This window comes from Microcaecilia unicolor, chromosome 13, assembly GCF_901765095.1.
Source record: "Microcaecilia unicolor chromosome 13, aMicUni1.1, whole genome shotgun sequence".
Taxonomy (NCBI): Eukaryota; Metazoa; Chordata; class Amphibia; order Gymnophiona; family Siphonopidae; genus Microcaecilia; species Microcaecilia unicolor.
The window spans coordinates 3754150-3777921 of record NC_044043.1 but is presented as its reverse complement, the minus strand read 5'-3'; the positions used below and the strand labels follow the sequence as shown (position 1 = coordinate 3777921).

General features: G+C 45.8%; 1 protein-coding gene across 3 annotated transcripts in view; it reads left to right on the top strand.

Moving 5' to 3' along the window:
- Nucleotides 1-23772, top strand: part of RAP1GAP2 (RAP1 GTPase activating protein 2) — a 257985-nt gene that overhangs the window by 170237 nt on the left and 63976 nt on the right. For all 3 annotated transcript variants that reach the window (XM_030185957.1, XM_030185956.1, XM_030185955.1), the window contains exons 13-14: nt 18903-18974; nt 23212-23298. In XM_030185957.1, the coding sequence (XP_030041817.1) occupies nt 18903-18974; nt 23212-23298 (159 nt within the window). The remainder of the gene's footprint in view (nt 1-18902; nt 18975-23211; nt 23299-23772) is intronic.

The window sequence follows — 23772 nt, the reverse complement described above, 5'->3', positions numbered from 1 at the left end:
TTTTTTACCGATTCGCTAAGGGATCGGTAAGGGAATGGCTCTTTCCGTGGAGTTAGTGCATTTGGCTGTAGTTGTCTTGATAAAAGGGCAAATGCTCGTTGCTAGGGCATTTGAATATTGTCCTTGGAATATGAGTACCTGCTAATTCTCAGTTGCTGTGTTTGCTGGCCCATGCACTTCAGTTTAGAAAGAATTTGTTTTGCTGGGTGTGGTGTACACTAGTTTTCAAGAAACTTTATTGGCAGACAAACATATCCAGTGTTGCCAGGTGGGCGGTTTTACCGCCCAATTGGGCGGTTTTCCGCGACCCGCCGCGGGAAATTTTTGCCCGCGGCGGGTTGCGGTTTTTTGGGCGGTTTTTTTGGCGTTTTTTTCAGCCGCGGGGGGTGGGGTTAGTGACGTTTTGGGCGGGGCCGATGATGTTCTGGGCGGGGCCGATGACGTGGGAGGCGGGGCCGATGACAGCGGGGGCGGGGGTGATGACGGCGGGGGTGATGACGTGGGGGTGTCGGGGGCGGGGTTTGAGTTTGGGCGGGTTTTGGGCTGGATTTAGGCTGTTTTGGGTGGGAAAAAAATTTTCCACCTGGCAACCTTGAACATATCCATTTGTTGCCAAAGTAATTCACAAAATGGTAAAAAGGAAAGAATGTCAAAGAAGAATCTATAGGATTGACTTGCTTAGGTGGAAATTTCAAGTCAGGCCAGAAACCATTTTTAGATTAAATTGGATGCATTCCTAAAAGCTAATGTTACTTAGGTTTGGTGAGATTCAGATTGCTAGGAACTAATGAATGAAGCTTTTTGCCTGACAAGCACAATACATTTTAGCTCTGTAGAATTAGTGGTTAATTGAGAAAAACTGAGTAGTTTTCTTATAACCAAACTAATTATTCTGCGTTTTATACACAGAGGGGGACAGCTTTCCGAACCATTTGTCCACAGAAATAGCAATTTACTCAGGGGCCCTTATACTAAGCCACGGAAGCGTCTATGCACGACCAGCGCGTACTAAAATGGAGTTATCACACAGCTACCACGTGGCTCTTGTGGTAATTTCATTTATGGCATGCATCTGATACGCGCAGCTGAAAAATCATTTTTATTTTCTGCCACAAGTATCAGACGCGCGTCAAGTGGCATTTGGTAAGCGTAGGTCATTATCACCCAGTTACAGCATAAGACTTTATCGCTAGGTCAGTGGCTGTCAGTAAGGTCTCAGACCCAAAATGGTCGTGCGGCAGTTTTGATTTTGCCGTACGTCCATTTTCGGCAAAAATTTTAAAAAGGCCTTTTTTTACAGGTGTGCTGAAAAATGATTCTGCCCAAAACCCGCGCCTACACTACCGCAGAGTAGAACAACGCACATGCATGGGTTTTTCCAATATACATGCGGTCTTTTGCCTGCCCTTGACTGCCTGCAGAAATAACAACTGCCGACACTTTTCACATCTTTGCATTTGGAACACGTGTGGTTTTCCTTTGAAAACAGGCTGCAGTTTACGGTAGCTGAAAGCACCTACATACATTATATGTAAATGGGGGGTGTTTAGAATTGGCCCCCAAATCTGTTTATAGAAACCTGAGCATTAAAATTACCATACTGGGTCAGTACAAAGCATGGGCGTAGCCAGACTTCGGCGGGAGGGAGGTCCAGAGCTCGAGGTGAGGGGGCACATTTTAGCCCCCCACCCCCTGCCGCCACCACCACCACCACCAACAACAACAACTTTGACCCCTCCCCCCACTGACGACCTCTCGACCCCCCCCCCTCCCGCCACCAACCCTCCCCCGCCGACGGCTACCTTTGCTGGCGGGGGACCCCAGCCCCCGCCAGCCGAGGTCCTCTTCTTCTGGCGCAAGGCTTCGTTCTGTTTCTGTGAGTCTGACATCCTGCACATACAACATGCAGGATGTCAGACTCACAGAAACAGAACGAAGCCTTGCAGATCAGCCAAGAGGAATAAATGGTATTTATTGTTGGTGGGTTTATGGGTGGGGATGGACTCTAAACTGCCTAGGGGAAAATATACCTTTTTTCCCTTAGGCAGTTTAGAGTCCATCCCACCCATAAACCCACCAACAATAAATTTTAATGTTGGTGGGTTTCTGGGTGAGAGTGCACTCAGTGCCCAGGTTAAAATTTTTAAAAAATCTGCATATCTTTTTATGTTAGTGGGTTTTTGGGTGGGGATGGTCTCTTCTGTGCCCAAGTTAACATAAAACGCTTTATATTTAATTTAGGCAGGTTTCTGGGTGGGGATGGGCTCTGCAGTGGTGTGCTTCAGGTTGGGGGAGATGCCAGATTATGGGGGGGGGGGGGGTGTAGGGGGTAGGATAGGGCTGACACTAGGCTACAGAGGAGGAGTAGGGGTAGAGTGTGGCTGATGCCTAGGTATGAGATGGATGTGGGGTAGGGCTGATGCAGGGTTATGGGGATGGATGGGGGGTAGGGAAGGGAAGGGTAAGGCTGATGCCGGGCTACAGTGATGGATGGAGTGGGGGATAGTAAGGGAAGGGTAGGACTGATGTCGGGCTACAGGGAGGGATAGGTGGTAGGGAAGGGCAGGGCTGATGCTGGGCTACTGGACAATTTCTAATTTTTGGTCCTTTTTTTCTGTAATTGACGAAGATTGGTCTGTGTTCTGCATGTGACCAAAGTGAGAGATTCTTCTGGCATGTGGTTTGTGTGGGGATCTACATCAGTCTGACTTTTCCAATGGGACCCGTGTATATTCACTGCTGCCTTTTTAAAGGTACTGTTAATGGTATTTGTGTGTTCAGAATTGGTGGTGTTAAGGTTTGCTACATAGGCTCTTAGTATGTATGTGATTTATGTTGATACTGGACAGCTGTTGGTTAGACTGTTTCTTAGAAATCCTTCATCAAGTGCACTCTAAGGCATTATTTAGGAGTATCCTAAGAAATGCTACTCACACCTATATACATAATGCCCACCCATATTAGCTCTGGGCCCACCCAAAATGTCAGGTCTGGCTACGCCACTGCCTCATGCACATCAGTTCTCTTCCAGTCAGCTTCCCTGCCCACTTGCATACATCAGCTCCTTCCGTATCCTTTAAACAGCAGTGAGAGCATTCCGCTGTGCTTTTGCCACTGTGCTCTCTTCCCTGTGCTGTTTTTTTATTTTTTGTTACATTTGTACCCTGCGCTTTCCCACTCATGGCAGGCTCAATGCGGCTTACATGGGGCAATGGAGGGTTAAGTGACTTGCCCAGAGTCACAAGGAGCTGCCTGTGCCTGAAGTGGGAATCCAACTCAATTCCTCAGGACCAAAGTCGACCACCCTAACCACTAGGCCACTCCTCCACTGTTGCTACTATTTGAGAATCTACATGGAATGTTGTTGCACATTCCATGTAGAAGTTGGCCCTTGCAGATCACCAATGTGGCCGCGCAGGCTTCTGCTTCTGTGAGTCTGACGTCCTGCACGTACGTGCAGGACGTCAGACTCACAGAAACAGAAGCCTGCGCAGCCTTCTACATGGAATGTTGCTAGTGGAATAGCAACATTCCATGTAGAATCTGCAATAGTAGCAACATTCCATGTAGAATCTCCAATAGTATCTATTTTATTTTTGTTACATTTGTACCCTGCGCTTTCCCACTCATGGCAGGCTCAATGCGGCTTACATGGGGCAATGGAGGGTTAAGTGACTTGCCCAGAGTCACAAGGAGCTGCCTGTGCCTGAAGTGGGAATCGAACTCAGTTCCTCAGTTCCCCAGGACCAGAGTCCACCACTCTAACCACTAGGCCACTCCTCCACTGTTGCTACTATTTGAGATTCTACATGGAATGTTGCTATTCCACTAGAAGTCGGCCCTTGCAGATCACCAATGTGGCCGCGCAGGCTTCTACATGGAATGTTGCTAGTGGAATAGCAACATTCCATGTAGAATCTCCAATAGTAGCAACATTCCATGTAGAATCTCCAATAGTAGCAACATTCCATGTAGAACCTCCAATAGTAGCAACATTCCATGTAGAATCTCCAATAGTAGCAACATTCCATGTAGAATCTCCAATAGTAGCAACATTCCATGTAGAACCTCCAATAGTAGCAACATTCCATGTAGAATCTCCAATAGTAGCAACATTCCATGTAGAACCTCCAATAGTAGCAACATTCCATGTAGAATCTCCAATAGTAGCAACATTCCATGTAGAACCTCCAATAGTAGCAACATTCCATGTAGAACCTCCAATAGTAGCAACATTCCATGTAGAATCTCCAGTAGTATCTATTTTATTTTTGTTCCATTTGTACCCTGCGCTTTCCCACTCATGGCAGGCTCAATGCGGCTTACATGGGGCAATGGAGGGTTAAGTGACTTGCCCAGAGTCACAAGGAGCTGCCTGTGCCTGAAGTGGGAATCCAACTCAGTTCCTCAGTTCCCCAGGACCAAAGTCCACCACCCTAACCACTAGGCCACTCCTCCACTCTACAGGTTCTCACCGTTTCTTGTCTTTAGATCTGTAATTCTGTCAGCAGTAGCACAGGAAGGAGAGCGCAATGGTGAGAGCAGAACATCATGCTTTTGTCGCTGTGAAGAGTGAGCTGGCGAGGTAGGCTTTTAGCGCCTTCGAGCTTTGGTACCTTGAGCCGGTGCCTCATCTGACTCATGCCAGGCCTACCATAGGTTCATCGATTCCGGCTGTGAGAGATAGCATGTCCAGAAAGAGTATGCATAGATCAAACATGAGCAATAGGCAATTACAGCAGCAAAAATATTCAAATAACAGTACAAAGTATGGCATAGTATACTACTTATGACTTATTAAAATTGATTGTCCCATATGCCTAAGCGCTGCAGACTTTTCTCTCATGATTAGATAGGAGAGTTTTTCTCTGCAGCGCGAGGTAGGTGGTGGTAGCCGATGATGAATGTCAGTCAGGGGTGTCCTAAGTTGTATAAAGGTACCCTGGACGTATGAGGCTATATATTATTAAATAAAAATATAGTTGTTCTTTGTCTCATCTATATCCTATTGATTTGGAGCAATTAAAGTTAGTTAAGTTTCTGAGATAGTATACTACTTACAATGTCAACACAATACGTAATAGAACATTTTAATTGACATTGAAGAGTATAAGCCAGTGGTTCCCAAACCTGGTCCTTGAGGCACCTCAGCCAGTCAGGTTTTCAGGATATCCACAATGAATATTCATACGAGAGATTTGCATGTACACTGCGTGCAAATCTCTCTCATGAATATTCATTGTGGATATCCTGAAAACCTGACTGGCTGGGATGCCTCCAGGACCAGGTTTGGGAATCACTGTTCAATTATATTGTCTTTATGGGCATATGTTCTTTGAGCTTTCAGTTTATATATCATGCTCACATAAGAAATCACAGGGATGTGTGAACGTGGTCACCATAGTTAGCGGAAGGCGCTAACAGCTCTGCTCTGCTCAAGTGACACGCTGGTCGTGTGCTTCGGTGACTCACTGAGTGGGATTTCTTACACATTAAATTCTATAATTTAATTTAGTTTGGTTAATATAACATCTATATATATAAAAGGCACTTTGAAGCCTCAAGCCGGAAACGTGAGGCGCCCGAGATATCCGGTTTGGCCTGCAGGCTCCAGTCACTGTAGCTCCGCCCTCGCGTCAAAACGCGATGATGTTGAGGGCGGGGCGGCCCTCGTGTCAAAACGCGATGATGTTGAGGGCGGGGCGGCCCTCGCAACACGTCGCTGAGGGACGAAGGGAGGAAGAGGAGAGGTGTGCAACTCGGAACGGAGGCACGGAGGGGGTGTCTGCAACTCGGGAGGGAGGACGGAGGGGGGAGGGAGGGATTACCCTGCTAGCACCCGTTTCATTTTTTCCAGAAACGGGCATTTCTTACTAGTATCCCATAAAGCAATTATAATTTTTTTTTTCATTTTAAGAATATCAGGATTCATCTCAGTTACAGCATCATAAACCATCTCCTGGTGCTAGCGCTGGCATGAGCCATGCGCTGCCACAACTGCAAACATGGTATCCTATGTGGAAATGTTTGTTTTATGTTTAATATACCACTTATACCAACTGGCATACGATGCAAAGGGAAGAGTGAGCGGGGAGGTGGGGAAACGGTGATAACCCAGTGAGTGCACCCAAACTCAGGAAGCTGTATTGTAGGCCTGATTTATTTATGTATTTATTTTATTTTATTTATTTGTTACATTTGTATCCCACATTTTCCCACCTATTTGCAGACTCAATGTGGCTTACATAATACCGTATAGGCGATCGCCATTTCCGGTAGTGAAACAAATACAGAGAGTTGTTGTGGACGAATAAGGTTCATGTGTTATAGACACATTGGGAATTGTAGAGAGGAAGAGTTGTGTAGAGTGTATTACGAGCTTTGGTTTTGTTGTGTTGCGAGGTGTGGAGGGGCATAATCGAACGGGGGCGCCCATCTCTAAGGGGCGTTCCCGACCGTATTATCAAAACAAGATGGGCGTTCATCTTTCGTTTCGATAATATGGTCGGGGACGGCCAAATCTCAACATTTGGGTCGACCTTAGAGATGGCCGCCCTTGGTTTTCGCTGATAATGGAAACCAAAGACGCCCATCTCAAAAACAGCCAAATCCAAGCCATTTGGTTGTGGGAGGAGCCAGCATTTGTAGTGCACTGGTCCCCCTCACATGCCAGGACACCAACCGGGCACCCTAGGGGGCACTGCAGTGGCTCCCTTACCTTGGGTGCTGAGCCCCCCTAACACCCCCTCCCCCCTCAGGTCTGCCTGCCTGAAGTACACTGCACCCACTACAACTGCTCCATGGACCTGTATACTGCTGTGATGGACCTGAGTATGGCATTTGAGGCTAGCAAAAAAGTATTTTTAACCTTTTTTTTATGGCAGGAGGGGGGTTAGTGACCACTGGGGGGGAGTAAGGAGAGGTGATCCCCGATTCCCTCCAGTGGCCATCTGGTCAGTTCAGGCATCTTTTCATGGCTTGGTCATGAAAACAAATGGACCAAGTAAAGTCGGCCAAGTGCTCGTCACGGACGTCCTTCTTTTTTCTATTATCGGCCGAGGACACCCATCTGCTAATCACGCCCCAGTCCCGCCTTCGGTACCCTGCCGACATGCCCCCGTGAACTTTGGTCATCCCTGCGACGGAAAGCCATCGATGGTGTCAAAAAATCGACTTTCGATTATGCTGATTTGGGCGGCCTTGCGAGAAGGGTGCCCATCTCCCGATTTGTGTCAAAAGATGGGCACCCTTCTTTTTCGAAAATAAGTGTGTTAGCCACTTAGGTTGAGTCGGTCGGGTATGCCTTTTTGAACAGGTTGGTTTTTAGTGATTTCCGGAAGTTCAGGTGGTCGTACATTGTTTCCACGGCTTTTGGTAGTACGTTCCACAGTTGTGTGCTTATGTAGGAGAAGCTGGATGCATAGGTTGATTTGTATTTGAGTCCTTTACAGCTTGGGTAGTGGAGGTTTAGGTATGTTCATGTTGATCTGATTGTGTTTCTTATTGGTAGGTCTAGGAGGTCTGTCATGTATCCTGGGGCTTCTATGGACCAAGGTGCAGATTTTGAAAGCGATATGTTCTTTGATTGGTAGCCAGTGTAGTTTTTCTCTGAGGGGTTTGGTGCTTTCGAATCGTGCTTTTCCAAATATAAGCCTGGCTGCTGTATTTTGAGCGGTCTGAAGTTTCTTTATGAGTTGTTCTTTGCATCCCACGTAGATTCCATTGCAGTAATCTGTATGGCTCAGTACCATTGATTGTATCATGCTGTGAAATGTTTCCCTCGGGAAGAAAGGTTTCACGCGTTTGAGTTTCCACATTGAGTTGAACATTTTCTTAGTTGTAGATTTAACTTGGATCTCAAGTGTAAGGTTACGGTCAATAGTAACGCCGAGGATTTTCAGGCTGTCTGCGTTAGGGAGGATGTAGTCTGGGGTGTTTATATTTGTGGGTTTGTTTGTGTTGTATTGGGATGAGAGGATGAGGCAGTGTGTGTTTTATCTGCATTGAGTTTTAGTCGGAATGCGTTTGCCCATGAGTCCATGATGTTTAAGCTGATGAAAAAGCCAGGTTCTTATTGCAGTCTTGAATTTTTTGAAAGATGATTCGGCCCTGACCGAAATGGGGAGGGAGTTCCAGGAGAATGGAGCGGTGAAGAAAAAAAGCAGTCGGACTCCGAGAATTCTGATTTATCTGAGGATGGACAGCTGCTCGAGTCTCAATGGCCAGTTAGGGGAAGCCAATTTGCCCATTCCTGCTTAATTTACCCCACATCATAATTAGATTAGATCATAACTGTGGAAACCCCACTGGCAAAATTCAATCAGTCACTGTTCAATAATTCAGGCATGGAGATAGATTTCCTGGGCAAGTTCTGAGGTCTATACTGACCTTCTGTTTTTATTATATTTTTTATTTCACAACTGGGTAAATATTTGTACTTGTGGAGCTTATCTGAATGGTGATGAAGTTAAACCTACAATAGCCCTGTGTTCAAAGGACAAGTATTGAACTAGGCCGCCAAGCACCCTGCTAGCAACGTGAGCTGGCGTATCCTGCATTACCATGGCAAATATCACTGCTCAGCTCAGTGGGAAAGATAACCCACCCTGTCTATCAGTGAAAAATGAATAGTCATTTGAGTGGTTTCGCTCACCCTTGGTTGGCATGGACATACCCTTTCGCTGCTGGGTTCAGATTTATGTTGCTACTCATAGTTCGTGACCATTTGTTCTTATACAGAAATTCTCATAAGCTTTATTCTTGATGTCCAGCATTGGTGTGATAGCGGTTGTCTTTGCAGTACAGATAACAGATGCCAGTCCTAGTTCTGAAAATCTGTTTCAGTGCAAATATAGTCCATAGCCCTGCTTTACTCAAAGAAATGCTTGCAGAGGTCAGCTGTACAGCGGGCTAAAAAAAACCCAAGACTGAGTTCAACCTGGAGATAAGGTGGCAGTTCTGTTTTCGATGTCTTATGTGGTACTGGCAAATATAGTAACATAGTAAATGATGGCAGATAAAGAACTGAACGGTCCACCCAGTCTGCCCAACAAGATAAACTCATTTTACATGGTATGCAATACTTTATATGTATACCCGAGTTTGATTTGTCCCTGCCTTTCTCAGGGCACAGATCGTAAAAGTCTGCCCAGCACTGTTCCTGAACTAAAAGTTTTGAAGCTAACGTCAAAGCCCCTTAAAATTTACACTCCAGCCCATCCATATCTATTTATCCACGATCATGGCACAGACCATAGGAGTCCGCCCAGCACTGGTTTTACTCTCCAGTTACCGGTGTCGCCACCCATTCTCCGCTAAGATTCCGTAGATCCTTATAAGAGAAGAATTACATAAGAACCCAAGGGGCTCTTTTACTAAGCCGCACTAAAAAGTGGCCAGCGCTGTTGTTAGCGTGTGGATTTCCGGTGTGCTGTGGCCACTTTTAGCGCAGCTGTAGAATGGCTGCATTTCCATTTTCATCTGTACTTACCATGCGCTAATTTCTCAATTAGCACACAACCATTACCTCATCAACCCTTACCACCCCCTATTTTGTAGGCGCTGATGGCTTCCATGCTAACCCCACGCAAATCAGGCAGCATGTGGCAATGTGCCCGCACTACTCAAAGCAGGGCACACCTACTCTCTGCCCATTGACATGCCTCCCGCACTAAAAAAAACTCCTATTTTTTTAGCGGGATTAGTGTGCACAGATCACCAAACTACCATGGAACACCTCTGCTCAGTACTCTTTGGTATGCAGTAGGCACGTACTAGGATGCTTAGTAAAAAGACCCCTAAGTTTGGCCATAATGGGATAGACCAAAGGTCTATAAAGCCCAGTATCCTGTTTCCAGCTGCAACCAATCCAGGTCACAAGAACTCAGCAAGATCCCAAAAGAGTAAAACCGATTTTATGCTGCTTATCCTAGAAATAAGCAGTGGATTTTCCCAAGTCCAAGCGGGGTTAGGGCATGACCGGAGAGAATAATGCAACCGGACAAAAAGGATAGGATGCAAAACTAAATATTTAATTACAGAAACAAGAATTCTAGTGCTTATTTCTTCACAGAGCCTGAGGCAGCAGTCTCAAACAGGGCTGGTCTTAGCAATTGAGGGGCCCTGTGCAAACCAGTTCGGTGGAGGCCTCCAGCTCCTTGTCTAGCCCCACCCCCTTGTGACAAGGTGTTTATTTTTTTCTTTTATGTGCACTGCCTGAACCTGCCTTGGTAGCAGGGTTGCCAGGTGGGCGGTTTTACCGCCCAATTGGGCGGGTTTTCGCCAGCAGCGGCGGGAAAATTTCGCCGGCCGCAGTTTTTTGGGCGGTTTTCCCGTTGCCGCAGTGCGAGTTCGGCGGTTTCTTCCGGGGCTTCTATTGGTCCAATTCGGTCCAATAGAAGCTTTTCCGGGGCTTCTATTGGTCCAATTTGGTCCAATGGAAGCTTTTCCAGGGCTTCTATTGGTCCAAATTGGACCAATAGAAGCCTTTCGGGGGCGGGGTTGACGTCAGGGGTGGCGTAGGGGGCGTGGTTAGTGACGCGGGGCGGGGTTAGGTGATGCGGGGGCGGGGTTGGTGACGCGGGGGCGGGGTTCGGTGACGCGGGAGATGGGGATTGGCTACAGGCGGTTTTTGGGCGGGTTTACAGCTGGTTTGGGGCTGGGAAAATTTTTCCCAGCTGGCAACACTGCTTGGTAGTCTAGTGGCCTCTTCAAGGCAGGAAAGAACCCTACTCTTTCCTGCCTGCTGCCGCTGCTCTGCTCACTGCCGCTGCTTCTTCAAAATGGCTACTGAGACTTCAAGCGATGGCTTTGCGAGACTTCTGTAGAATTGGAAGTCTTGTGAGGCTGCCACTTGAAGTCTCATCAGCCATTTTGAAGAATGAAGCAGCAGGCAGAAAAGAGTGGGGTTCTTTCCTGCCCTCAAGAAGCCACTAGACCACCAGAGTGCATTGCATTAAGGTAGGTTTGGGGAGGGCCTCTGGGAGTGCGAGGCCTTATGCGGCCTCCCTTGTCGCTCCTGCCTAAGACCAGCCATTGTCTCCAACACAGTGCTCAGCTGCAGGGCTACTGTGTCCCAAACACAGGCTTCCATTGTTACCTTACTTGTCAAGTCTGGCGCCAGCCAGACCTCCAGTAACCCACAAAGTTTAAACAGTTAGCAACAAGTGCCTACCTCAGCTCCATCATAGCATTGCGGTGTCTTCAGTAAGGGCATATGCTGGAGCCTCTCTTCTTCCTCCCCTGGGCTTTTAACTATCTTCTGTACATTGTGGGGCCACACCCCTCCCCCCCCCTCCCCCCCCGTTCAGACAGCCCACTCTACTCACAATGCACTATTCTCTGTCTATATCTGCAGTTCAGCCTCTGACCAGCAGGGTTAACACCCTCTACTGTCAGGTGGCTGAACTGCAATTCCCAATCAGGGAATATCTAGGGACGTCTGTGCTGTCCCTCACTGCCTCACATACCGCCCCCCAAGCTCAACCCTACCCAGTTGAGCTTTGAGGGGTCAAGGGCTCACACACTCTAGGGCACTTGGGTCCTTCCCCTAAACAACTGTAGGGTTCCCGCTCCTCTCAATGCATCTTCAGAACCATACACAAGGTCTGTCTTCTACAGATACCCCTTCAGGTACTTGCATAGTCCTAACAGTCTCTTTGCAAAGTCACCACCCAAGTCCCAGAACATGGATCATGGATTCCATCCCTTCCAGTCCCACCATGTGTATCTCTTCTGAGCTTGTCTTGGTTTGTGGCTCTTCCAGCCTCCGGACAGGTCGCCGGTCTGAGCTGCCTCTGCCTTCCCATGGCTCTGATGTTCTCCTCGACCATCGGTTGGGATGCTGCCTGCAAAACAGAAGAAAATCCAAGTGCAGACTGCCTCTTCCCCCAGTCCTACACTTGTGGTACTTTTTCTTAATAACTCAAACCAAACACAAAACAACAGAACAGATGTCTTCCTTAACTCTAAATTACTTCTGCTTCTCCATTCACTGAATCCTCCCACAACCTCCCCCCTAGGTATCCTTTACCTGCAGTAGGTGAGTAATGCACCTTTATCATCGTTGGCCCTGTCGCTGGGCTTCTGGAACCCCCAGGACACCACACTCCTTTGAAGCAGCTCAAGCTCCCAGTCAGCAGCCCGTATGGCTTTTCTCAGGCACCTCTGAACATCTGCCCCCTCCTTCTGGAGCCTCCTTAATCGCTCTATGTGGAACTGCAGGGTGGCCCGGACTGGAGCCTCACAGCCATTGAATCTCATCACTATTACGACTTCTTTCCATGGTTCCTCCATTTGGACGCTAGCTCTGGCTCTTTTGAGACTTCACCTTCAGATACAGTCACTATTGTACACAGTATGTGGAAAAACATTTTTTTTTTCTTTTTTCTAATTCTTTTTACTCATTTGGGGTTCTGGAAACAAGGGAAAGTGCTTCTTACAGTGAAAACTAACAGTCTTTTTATATGCAAGTCCTGTACACTTTCCCGGGTACGGTTTCCCTTTCCCTCCCTCTTGGGGAACTTTAGACATCACGTGCTCGCTATTAGTAGTCTGAAATGGTCTCTCTATTAGGTGTTGCTGAGGCCCAGGGATATCCTTGCACCCCCTGTCATTACTTCCACACTTACTGACTCCATCCACTAAAATTCTTGCTGGATTTCCTTGCTCTGTTGATTTCTGGTTCCCATTTCTTGGTGTTAATCCTCTTAGATCCTTGGGAAATATTCTCACAGACATTCTCTGGAAGGCTTTGAAGTTCTTCCATTACCCTCACTTCTCCTTGACACTTTGTCAACATTATACCTTCTTCCTCCCTTAGTTGATTTTGGAGGAGAGGAATATAGAATTTAGCCGCCTGGAACTCCTCTGCTACTTTTTGCCACTGCCAGGGTTTTTCTTGCTGACTCCCAGAATTGTGTCTCCAGCTGCTGCCTTTCCCTGGCAAAGGCCTTTTGTAGCTGTCTCCCTTCCTCCAAAGCTTTATTCTGTTGCTCCATAACTGTCCAAATAACTTCTTTTGCTTCTTTCAACTCCTTCAGTTGCTTTTGCTCCATCCAGGCTATGTGAGCCCGCAATCCCTCTCTTTCCTGGGCCTGTTGCTTCAGGGCTTCTAGTAATTTCTCTTTCTCCTGTTCCAGGGCAGTACGGAAGGACAACTCCTTGGTATATTCTTCGTTCTTAGAAACCAGAAAGATGCTCTGAATGGAGCTGCCCACCTTTACTAGCTCCTGGAGGAGAGATTGCTTTTCCACTCGCAACCCACAGACATAGGCAACTGCCTTGTCCGCATCTTGAATCAAGAGTTGAATGTAGTCTTTGGCACCCTCCAACTCCTCCTGCAGGTTTTGTTGTTGGTCAGCGCCCTCTTCTGGCCACTCCTAGAATATTTTAACTTCAAGGTTGCGGTTCTGTTCATAATCATCAAAACCTGGGTCTGGCTCCTTAGGGCAACTACCTACCCCACAGTCATCCCTTTTTATCCCCAGGAGCTCTGTCCCTCTCTTTGGAATGTTATTGCCCCTTCCTTTGGGTTGAACTAAAATTGCAGAGGGATCCTCATGATCTACAACCTAGGCATTATCATTTTGGAGTTTACTCTTCCACCCGGAGATTAACACAGCTGGACAACAAAGGTAGGATGCAAAACTAAATATCTATTTACAGAAACAAGAATTCTCAGGCTTGTTTCTTTATAGCGCCTGAGACATACAATAAGGAAAACCCTGCTAAGTTTGGTAAACAGCAGTAAACCGTCTCTGGCAGCAGTCTCAAACACAGTCCTCAGCTGCAGGGTTACTGCGCCCCAAACACAGGCTTCTGTTGTTACCTTATTTGTCAGGTCTGGCTCCATCCAGACCTCCAGTAACCCACAAAGTTTAAACAGTTAGCAACAAGTGCCTACCTCAGCTCAATCATAGAATTGGGATGTCTTCAGTCAGGGCATATGCTGGGGCCTCTCCTCTTCCTCCCCTTGACTTTTAACTATATTATGTGCATTGTGGGGCCACACCCCCATGTTCACACAGCCCACTCTACCCACAATGCACTATTCTCTGTCTAGCTCTGCAGTTCAGCCTCTGACCAGCAGGGTAGCACCCTCTTCTGTCGTGGATGAACTGCAATTCCCAACCAGGGACTATCTAGGGACGTCTGAGCTAGAGAATGATGCGGGGATAAAGTTTGGCCCCATCCCCGCAAGCTTTGTCCCCGTCCCCGTAAGCTTTGTCCTCGTCCCCACGAGCTTGGGCGCATCCCTTCCGCACAAGCCTTGAACAGTTATGATTTTATATTTAAATCATTTTATTAAAGTATAAAAAGAAACAATATTCTATTCAACTGGCGTTTTATAAATCACAAACAATACAGATAAGGGATTAACAAAATCCCTGTCTCCCCTCACAAATATTCCCTACACTATCGGGAAAATTGAACAAGCCAAATTATTACAGAATGCTACATAGAAAATTCATGCTAACTGAATACCTCAGTCACAGACACACACAAGTAGACCGCAAATGCCAAATACATAATACCTGACCAAAAATTATGTGCCACATCAAAGATCACCAAGAATGGTGTTAGGGGAGTGCAACTAGGACAACTGCCCCCTGGCCAGAGAGAGTCCTAACCTGCTGGAAGCTGAAGAAGGCATGGCCTGGTATTGGATTTGGGGACTGTAGGTACTTCTATATCAAATAATTACAGCAGTTATTCTGGATTTGCTTGCTAAGGATATGAGGGTACCTAAATATGGCCCTTAGAGTCTGGTCAGGCTGTCCACCAATGAACGGAATAATGCTAAAGTGGAAATATATTATTTATTATAGATATAAAAATAACAATATGGCAAAATGCAAAGCAAGTTACAAAACTCTGTACACTACCAAAATATACTGATTATTACACCAATATATGAAAATATATATATGAGTAACTATATAACTATTATATCATGACAAAAGATTACCAACAGCAGCAGAACTAGGCTAACAACCACAGGTCCTGTTGTAACCAATCAGTCACAGGCAAACCAAACTAACTAAATTCTGAGCAGAAGAGGAAAAATTCCTGCAAGCTCACCCTTGTGGTCTGTAGGTCCCAGAATTCAGGTGACATGAAGAATCGGCTTCTCTTCTAGGCTTCAGCAGAATACCTGTGAGCCCTAGTAGATCAGGAATAGCCCAAGTCCCTGCTCTGTGCAGCAGGTTACACAATCTTTGGGGAAGCCACAGAGCTGCAGCTGAACTGGACTTTGTGCAGTGCTCTGCACAAGGAATCACAGTTCACAGGTGTTTGGGCAAATTAGTCTTTCGCTCCTCCAACAGAGAACTATACACCATGAAATCTTCTTCTCTTCTGAATCTCTTTCTCTCACCCATGCCCAGGACTGGCATTCCTCTGGGTCAGGTGACACACATGAACTAATCACCATCTGTGTACCTCTGTCCAGTAGATTACCCACGGTCATGATGTCGCCTTCGGCACCTAATCACTACACCTCTTCTCAGGAAATCTTAACTACCCCAACTTGACATTTCGGCCTTTAGATTGTAAGCTCTTCTGAGCAGGGACCGTCCTTAATTGTTAATTTGTACAGCGCTGCGTAACCCTAGTAGCGCTCTAGAAATGTTAAGTAGTAGTAGTAGTGAGACCTTGTGAGCTTTCAGCAAGAATCTCTTATCAGTCACAAGCCTAATGGTACCAAACTCCCCTCCATGGTTCACAGATGTACCAGAGACTCTTGTCTCTGTAAGGCACCTTCCCAGATAGACCACCAGAACAAAATAAAAACAACTTTCTGAATGCCTGGAAACTTTCATGCCACACCCACAGAGAAAGAGAAATAATACCCAAGGCAGATAGGGTGGCAGGAAAAAAAAAATGATTATTCCAGATCACATAGCGCCTCAGTTCCTAACACCCCCCCCCCCCCCCCCCCACACACACACACACACTCTATTTTATTATTATTATTATTATTATTACTATTATTGCTTTCAGCTTAAGGACCAGTTCCTTGTCAACAATCATCTCTCAGCCAACAAATTTGTCAACTGCCACAACCACACCAGGGCTCATCTACACAGTAATACAGACACGAGGAAGCCAAACATTGAAAGCACAGGCTACGGCCATCACTTCACTTCAACAGCGCTTTCTTCTCTGTTTCTCTCAGGAGCCCAGCCGCATGCATGCTGCACTTTCACGAGGCTGTATTTGCTCACAGACGCCAGTGGCATGTCCGGGTCCCGCCTTCTAATGCAACTTCCCGTAGGAAGTTGCATCAGAAGGCAGGACCCTGCAGAGAGAAAGAAGGTCCTGGAGCAGGCCTGTGGAGAATGGAGATCACCCGCAGCTTTTTTTTTTTAACCACGGGAGCAAAGCTTTTTACCATTCTTGCAGGGCAGTAAAATGTAAAATGTTTTGCTCCTATACCCGTAGTAAACGGGCCGATTTTTTTTCCGTTTTACCGTGGATTTAGTGCAGTTTACCACAGTTCTCCGTTCCCATATCATTCTCTAGTCTGCGCTGTCCCCTACTGCCTCCCAAGTTACTTAATGTCGCTTCCTGAGTCATCCAGGGAGATTCTTTTCTCATTTCCTCCCCACCATTTCATTTTATCTTTTTTTTTCCTCATTTTTTAAAACTAATTGTAAACTAGTACCACTGGGCTACAGGCTGTATACCAAATTTTTGTAAACAAATAAAAATAAAACAGATCTTTAAGCACAGACAATGTGTAGCAACCTTTAAGGACAGATTTGAAAAAGCCTATTCTATACAGACCCATTTTTGTAAAACAGGTTTAAAATAACTGCATTTTTAGCTTCCCTCATATGCATCCTGTTACATAATCAGGCCCTTAAAATGGAAAGCATGTATCCATTAAGTTCAAGCTCTTTGAGTGTTGTTCACACATCCCAGTACACATTGATGCTAGTAGCTAAATATAATACCATTTAGTTCTGTACAATGAAGAGAGAAGTTTAGGTGAAATGCAAGCTGTCTTAATTACACAACGTGAATGGAACTCTGAAATAGGTCAACAAGAACAGAAAGATGAAGGTGACAGCGTTAGACACCATCTGGAAAGAGATTTTCCCTTGGGTATCTCAAGCGATGTCGTGCACAATTCTACATCCTTTTTCAGCTTTACACATGTCCTTGCTGGACATGTAAATAGCAGTGGCGCAGTGATCATGAAATACCAGCTTCAGCCCAGTAATAACAGTCCTGCCAGTTTCTGCTCAAGCATCTTGATTGGAATGTCCACCTGACCTATAATTAAAGAGAGATCATATTACTTTTTTTCCTTCTAGGTTGCCAAAATCATTCTTCTAGTTCAATGCAATATTATGATATCTTTTTCATTCGTATTGAATATAATCCTAAAATGTCACTCAAAGTAACTTTTGGAAAAGAATTTCACCATCTTCCTGACTACGTTAATATATTACTTCCTGTTCTTTTGGACTTATAGCTCGGACAGAGCTGGCTTCTCTTGAGCTATGGTTTTAGGGGCCGTCATTTGCAAGTACTTGGGTATTTATTTCCTCTTCAAAGTACTCCACAATAATCTACTATCTATTTTGATAATACAATTCAAAGCAGTTAGCAACTTATTACAGCTGTTGATAGATTGGAAGGAGTGGAGACAGAACTATAATAACAGCATTGGCAAATGTGCGATAAATCTACAGCTTTTAAAGAACATTTGACTGAGGAGTTGGTTTAATATGGATATAGCTGACTGAACTTTGAATTTTGAACATAACGATAACTGTGGTTATCATTAGATAAGATGTATATGTTATGAATGTGGATGGGTGAGAACCTGGAGTGTGTGTAGTTGACTGGGGAGTTGAAGTGAGTTCCGAAGATACCCTGTTGTTGTTTATGTAACTTGAGCATATACGTTCAATAAATTGTATTATCAAAATAGATAGTAGATTATTGTGGAGTACTTTGAATGGTTGTATTTTGTGGTCTGTACTCCGATAACAGACTTTCCCCCTGTGTTTGTATCAGGGCTTTTTTTGAGGGGGTACTTGGGGGTACTCAGTACTGGCACCTTTTCCATCGTCTGCTAAATTTGACCCATGGACCCCAAGTTTTAATGAAAGAGCTCAGGCTCTACACACCAATTCTGCCTTGTCATAGACTCTTTGAGTGGTTGCAGGGGGCCTGGTTATTGTGGAGTGGGTCCCTCAGTGATCACTCCAACCCTGAAGGGTGGCTTAACATTTGAGTACCGGCACCTTTTTTGCTAGAAAAAATGCACTGGTTTGTATAATCATTTATATCCGCTGCCAAATCTTTGAGCCCAGAGACCACACACCGAGGATTTCTTTCAGTACAGAATCAGAGGGACAGGCAGACAAATACAAGCAGCGGTGCAATACCTTTCTGTCCTAAGTGCTACAAGCCTATTTCCATTTTAAAAAATGCCCTGTTCCAAGCCACACCTGTTTTATTGTGATACAACCCATTGCCCCTGGGAAGTGGTCCCAGGACCAAAGAAAGGAACCTAGAACCAGTTGAAAGCCAAATCTGACATCTGGGGACCATAGCTAACATCTGGGGGCTCGTCTGGGAACTGAGTGCCTGTGTAAAAAATCTTTGAAAACTTGTCTAGTATTGCCAGTCTAGGCAGCATGAGGCCATTGTCCCCATATGGCAGTGATTCCCAAAAATGGGTTCCTCAAACTCTCTTCAGGGGTTTCTCAGGAAATTTGATTATAGAATCTTATTTGAATTAACACATATGTGTTTATATAAACTGAGGATTCCTCAGTGTATGACAAAATATTTTAGGGGTTCCGCCTTAGTAAAAAGTTTGGGAATCAATGCCGTATGGTCTTTCATTCGTTTAGTTATGCTTTGTTTTTCATTTCTAATAGGTGTCGGTCACTGCTCGAGAAGACGTCCCACCCTTTGGTCCTCCTCTGCCAAACCCGCCGATATTTCAGAAAGTAAGTAACTTCTGAATGACGAAAGGAAAATATTTCTTTACAGAAATGGTGGGGGGGGGGGGGGGGGTACAAAGAAGAATCCTCCAGAGTAGATAACAAAGGCAAAATCCATACTGGGTTTCCTGAAAGTGAAAGACTGCAGTGGAATGGGGAAATGGACAGGCTACATGGACCTTTGCACTGTTTATCTGATGTCATATCCTGTGCTACCATGCGCCTCAGCACTTTGATCAGTCAGAGTAGCAGTGTGCCTTTTTTTCAGTGTTCACTGTCTTCTCTTGAACTCATTCCTAGTTCTCCTCTCACTTTTTGCTCTGTTGGTTGTATTTTTTATTTGTTTTGATTTCTTGACTATTTTCCCATGTGTACAGTTTCATATTAAAAGCTTATAAAATATATGTGGTAATACTAAATCAGGAGGATACCAACCCATTAAGGGGGAAGAGAAGAGAAAAGAAATTTTATAAGACAGTTAAGCCAAGCATTTATAACCGAAAAGGACTCTTATGGCTGCTTAATAATAATACACAAGGAAGTGGGAACAGAGGAAGGCTAGACAAACCTCAGGAACAATACAATTGAAATTTATTGCTTAAAATATGTAAAAAAATAATAATATGTCTATTGAATTTTCATATCTCTATATGGATGTGCATATATGTTTTTATTGGCATTATTTATATGTTATATGTTTTGATTTGTAGTGTATTTATTGACCCCTGATGCAGACGCTTTTTAGCGTCGAAACACGGCCTGTGTCGGGTCGTTATCTCTGATATAATAAAGACTGTTGGACTCACGTCTCCAATGGTGAATCGTCTATTAGTCTCTACTTTTGCCTTCTCTGACCCAGACATTAACCAGGCACTGGCCGATGTTCATACAGGTGCCAGGTTAAATCAGCACAGCTTAGCCGAAATTGGGTGGCGGAGCAGTTGGGGGGGAAGAGGGGTTGGTGGTTGGGAGGCGAGGATAGTGGAGGGCGGACTTATACGGTCTGTGCCAGAGCCGGTGATGGGAGGCGGGACTGGTGGTTGGGAGGCGGGAAGTACTGCTGGGCAGACTTGTACGGTGTGTGCCCTGAATAAGGCAGGTACAAATCAAGGTAAGGTATACACATATGTTTGTCTTGTTGGGCAGACTGGATGGACCGTGAAGGTCTTTTTCTGCCGTCATCTACTATGTTACTATGTTAGGACAGCCTTTTTGCTGTCCAATCTTTATGCACTTGCTTAGCCGGTGAGCAGCCCAAGCTGTGCCCCTGGACCAAATGGCCAATTAGTGGAGATATTCAGCGGTCAGCTCAGCGGGTTTAACTGGCCAGGAACCTCTCCTGCCTGTTTAAACCCTTTTGAATATTGACCTCAGAGGTAATAGGGCCAGGTTGAGGAGAGGTGACTTAGCAGAGCCAAGGAAATTCAACCGGTTCCTCTGATGAATTTCAACAGATGTCAGCCTAGACCCACTTGTTGGAATAGGAGGTAGAACAAGTTCTCAGTAAACAGTAAAACGTGAGGACACACATACAGTTATATAAAAATATATAAAGATAAAAACCAAATCAATAAATCTCTCCACCCTTTCCCCATTCGAAATAGTACAAAAATAGCACCTCTAGACTCAAACTGCAGAGCCATTTTTATTCTAGCTGCTTCTCCCAGGTTTTAATACATCTCTTTCATGGATTTCTCTACTGCCATTCCCACTACATTCATACCATAAATATAACAGCAAGGTCCTGATAAAGCTTCAGTTGTTCAGTGCTTGGCATGGAATCGCAGAAAAGGCTAATATTGCCTCAGAAGGAAGAAGTAAATGGGGTCGATATTCAGACTGCAGGAGTTAGACTGGCTAGCTCCCGCGATCGGCACTGAGCCCGGATATTCAATGCCAGGCCATTTCCAGTTTGTTTTTGGATGGTTTAAAGATAACCGGCTAAGTCAATATTCAGGCTTAGCCACTTGTCTCTAAACCGGCCAAAGATATCCCACGTTTTTACGCGGGCAGATATGGCCGCCAAACTGGCTTTAACGATTGGTGGATAGCCGGTTATATTGGGCGATATAACCGTCTAGCCGTTATCCGGGGATATTCAGAGGGGGATAGCCAGTTATTCCCAGCTGAATATCAGTGGATAGCCGGATAAGCACTATTTAACCTGTCAGCAGCCGTTCTGGCCGGTTAAATAGTGCTGAATATTGAGGGGGGGTTGCTTTTATTTTAAAGGATGTCTCTTGTTGAGGTAGCCTCTTTATGCATGTCTTGCAATGTGACAGCTGACTGTAACCAGAGCCTGTCTAATCACTGAAATTCAGCTCTGAAAGGTAGCATACAACAGCTGAAAACCTCTGGGGACCCTAACTATCTATCAGTCATAACTGACCATTGACCTTGCCTTTCAGCCTGGCATGTCAATTTTTTCTTTTCTCTTATTCTGCTAGGTCCGTGGTGATAGAAGCCAAGTCCATCTGAGACCAGGGTGGTTAGGCTGTGCCCACTGCAGGTCACACAAGCTTTCTTAGAAATCCATTATTATATAATGAAGTGACACCTACATGATTCTCCCAGAACTTTTACAAGAGGAGTGGGGAATATTCATGAGAGAGACTTGCAGTCCAGGTAGTGCATGCAAATCTCTCTCATCGTCCGACACAAATCGGGAGATGGCCGGCCATCTCTCAAGGCCGGCGAAATCGGCATAATCAAAAGCCGATTTTGGCTGCAGTCCATCGCGGAGCTGGCCAAACTTCAAGGGGGCGTGTCGGTAGGGTAGCAAAGGCGGGACAGGGGCGTGGTACGAGATGGCCGGCTTCGCCCGATGATGGAAAAAAGAAAGCCGGCCCTGATGAGCATTTGGCCGATTTTACTTGGTCCCTTTTTTTTCAGGTCCAAGTCCCAAAAAAGTGCCCGAACTGACCAGATGACCACCAGAGGGAATCGGTGATGACCTCCCCTGACTCCCCCAGTGGTCCCACCCTCAAAAAAACAACTTTAAAAACTTTTTTTGCCAGCCTCAAATGTCATACCCAGCTCCCTGACAGCAGTATGCAGGTCCCTGGAGCAGTTTTTAGTGGGTGCAGTGCACTTCAGGCAGGTGGACCCGGGCCCATCCCCCCCCTACCTGTTACACTTGTGGTGGTAAATGGGAGCCCTCCAACCCCCCACCCCCAAAACCCACTGTACCCACATGTAGGTGCCCCCCTTCACCCATAAGGGCTATGGTAATGGTGAAGAGTTGTGGGATTTGGGGGGCTCAGCACCCAAGGTAAGGGAGCTATGCACCTGGGAGCTATTTTAATGTTTTTGTTTAATTTTTAGAAGTGCCCCCTAGGGTGCCCGGTTGGTGTCCTGGCATGTCAGGGGGACCAGTGCACTACAAATGCTGGCTCCTCCCACGACCAAATGCCTTGGATTTGGCCGGGTTTGAACTGGCAGTAAATGCCATTATATTCTTATGAGCGTCTCAGTGTTTACCACCAGCTCATTTCTTCCACGAGTTAAAAATGCAAGCATGGCTTTCTCAAAGGCCCCTTAAGCTAAGTAAGCAGACATTAATGCATGCTAGCAGTTACTGAGGCAGCTTGACTGCACTAATTTCTGAGTAGGAAATAGGTGGAGAATGGGCAGCAAATGGGCAGGGGACTATACCTTATAGATTAGAGGCTAACCAAAACCAAATTTGCAGGTGAAATCTGCCACTCATTTTCAGCCAAAATCAAAGCTGAAACCAGCCAGGCCCTGCCCTTGAACAACACCTACTCCCCCCCCACCCCCACTGCTGCTACCACCACCAAACAGATCCTCCCTTCTTCACCCCCCCTCCCGCCACCATCACCAACAGTGCTGCAACAAAACAAAGCCTCTCTTCCCCGTTGCAGGGCTGTTGCTGAAGGTCTCGACAGCCATTTTGTTGGCGGAGACAGCAGAGGCAGGAGCGACTGGGGATCGATCACTCCTGCCCATTAAGACACTAGACCATCGGGGCTCCTTAGGTAAGCCCAGGGAAGGCCTTGAGTTGATGGGAAAGTGTCGGTTGTATTGGTTGGGTGGGAGGAGGTAGAGGCAGAATACAGGTGGCGGGTTTTGTATGTGTGTGTGTGTGAGGGGGGGGGGGTTCAGTTTCACCTGAAAGTAGGTTTACCATATGGCTTTAAAAAGAAAACAGAGAAAGGATGAACCTTTTCTATGTACACGTTAAAGCATCTCAAACATCTGTTTCTGTTTTCTTTCCTTCTAGGACCAAGAGTTTAGGGAGTTTTTGCTTACTAAACTCATCAATGCTGAAAATTCCTGCTGCAAGTCTGACAAGTTTGCAAAACTTGAGGTAAAGTTGGCAGTGAAATGTGAACTTTGGCATGTTATAGCCACCTTGAAAAGGTCGGTCACCATCCCTTTTATATATTGGATCAGAATGCGGTCAATTCTATAACTTGGCATCTCATTTTAGGAACCAAAAGGAAGTGCGCTCAGAAGCACTGTTCTCTCTCAGCTGAGCAGGAGTCCTCCAACTGCATTACGGCCAGTGGGGAGTGGTGCTTCAATATTCTATTTTCAATCACTAAGAACAGACAGGTTCCCTGGAGTCTGTGGAGCCTGTCTGTCCCTCCCTAACTATTGAAAATGTGATAGTGAATCAGCGCCACCCACTGGCAGGACTGTAGGTGGAGGACTCCAAATCAGCTTAGAGGGAACAGTGATGCCAATTCTAGAACACCATCTGGGCACTAAGATGCCAGTTTAGAATACTAGGGGTCCTTTTACTGAGGTGCGCCGAAAAATGGCCTGTGGTAATATAGAT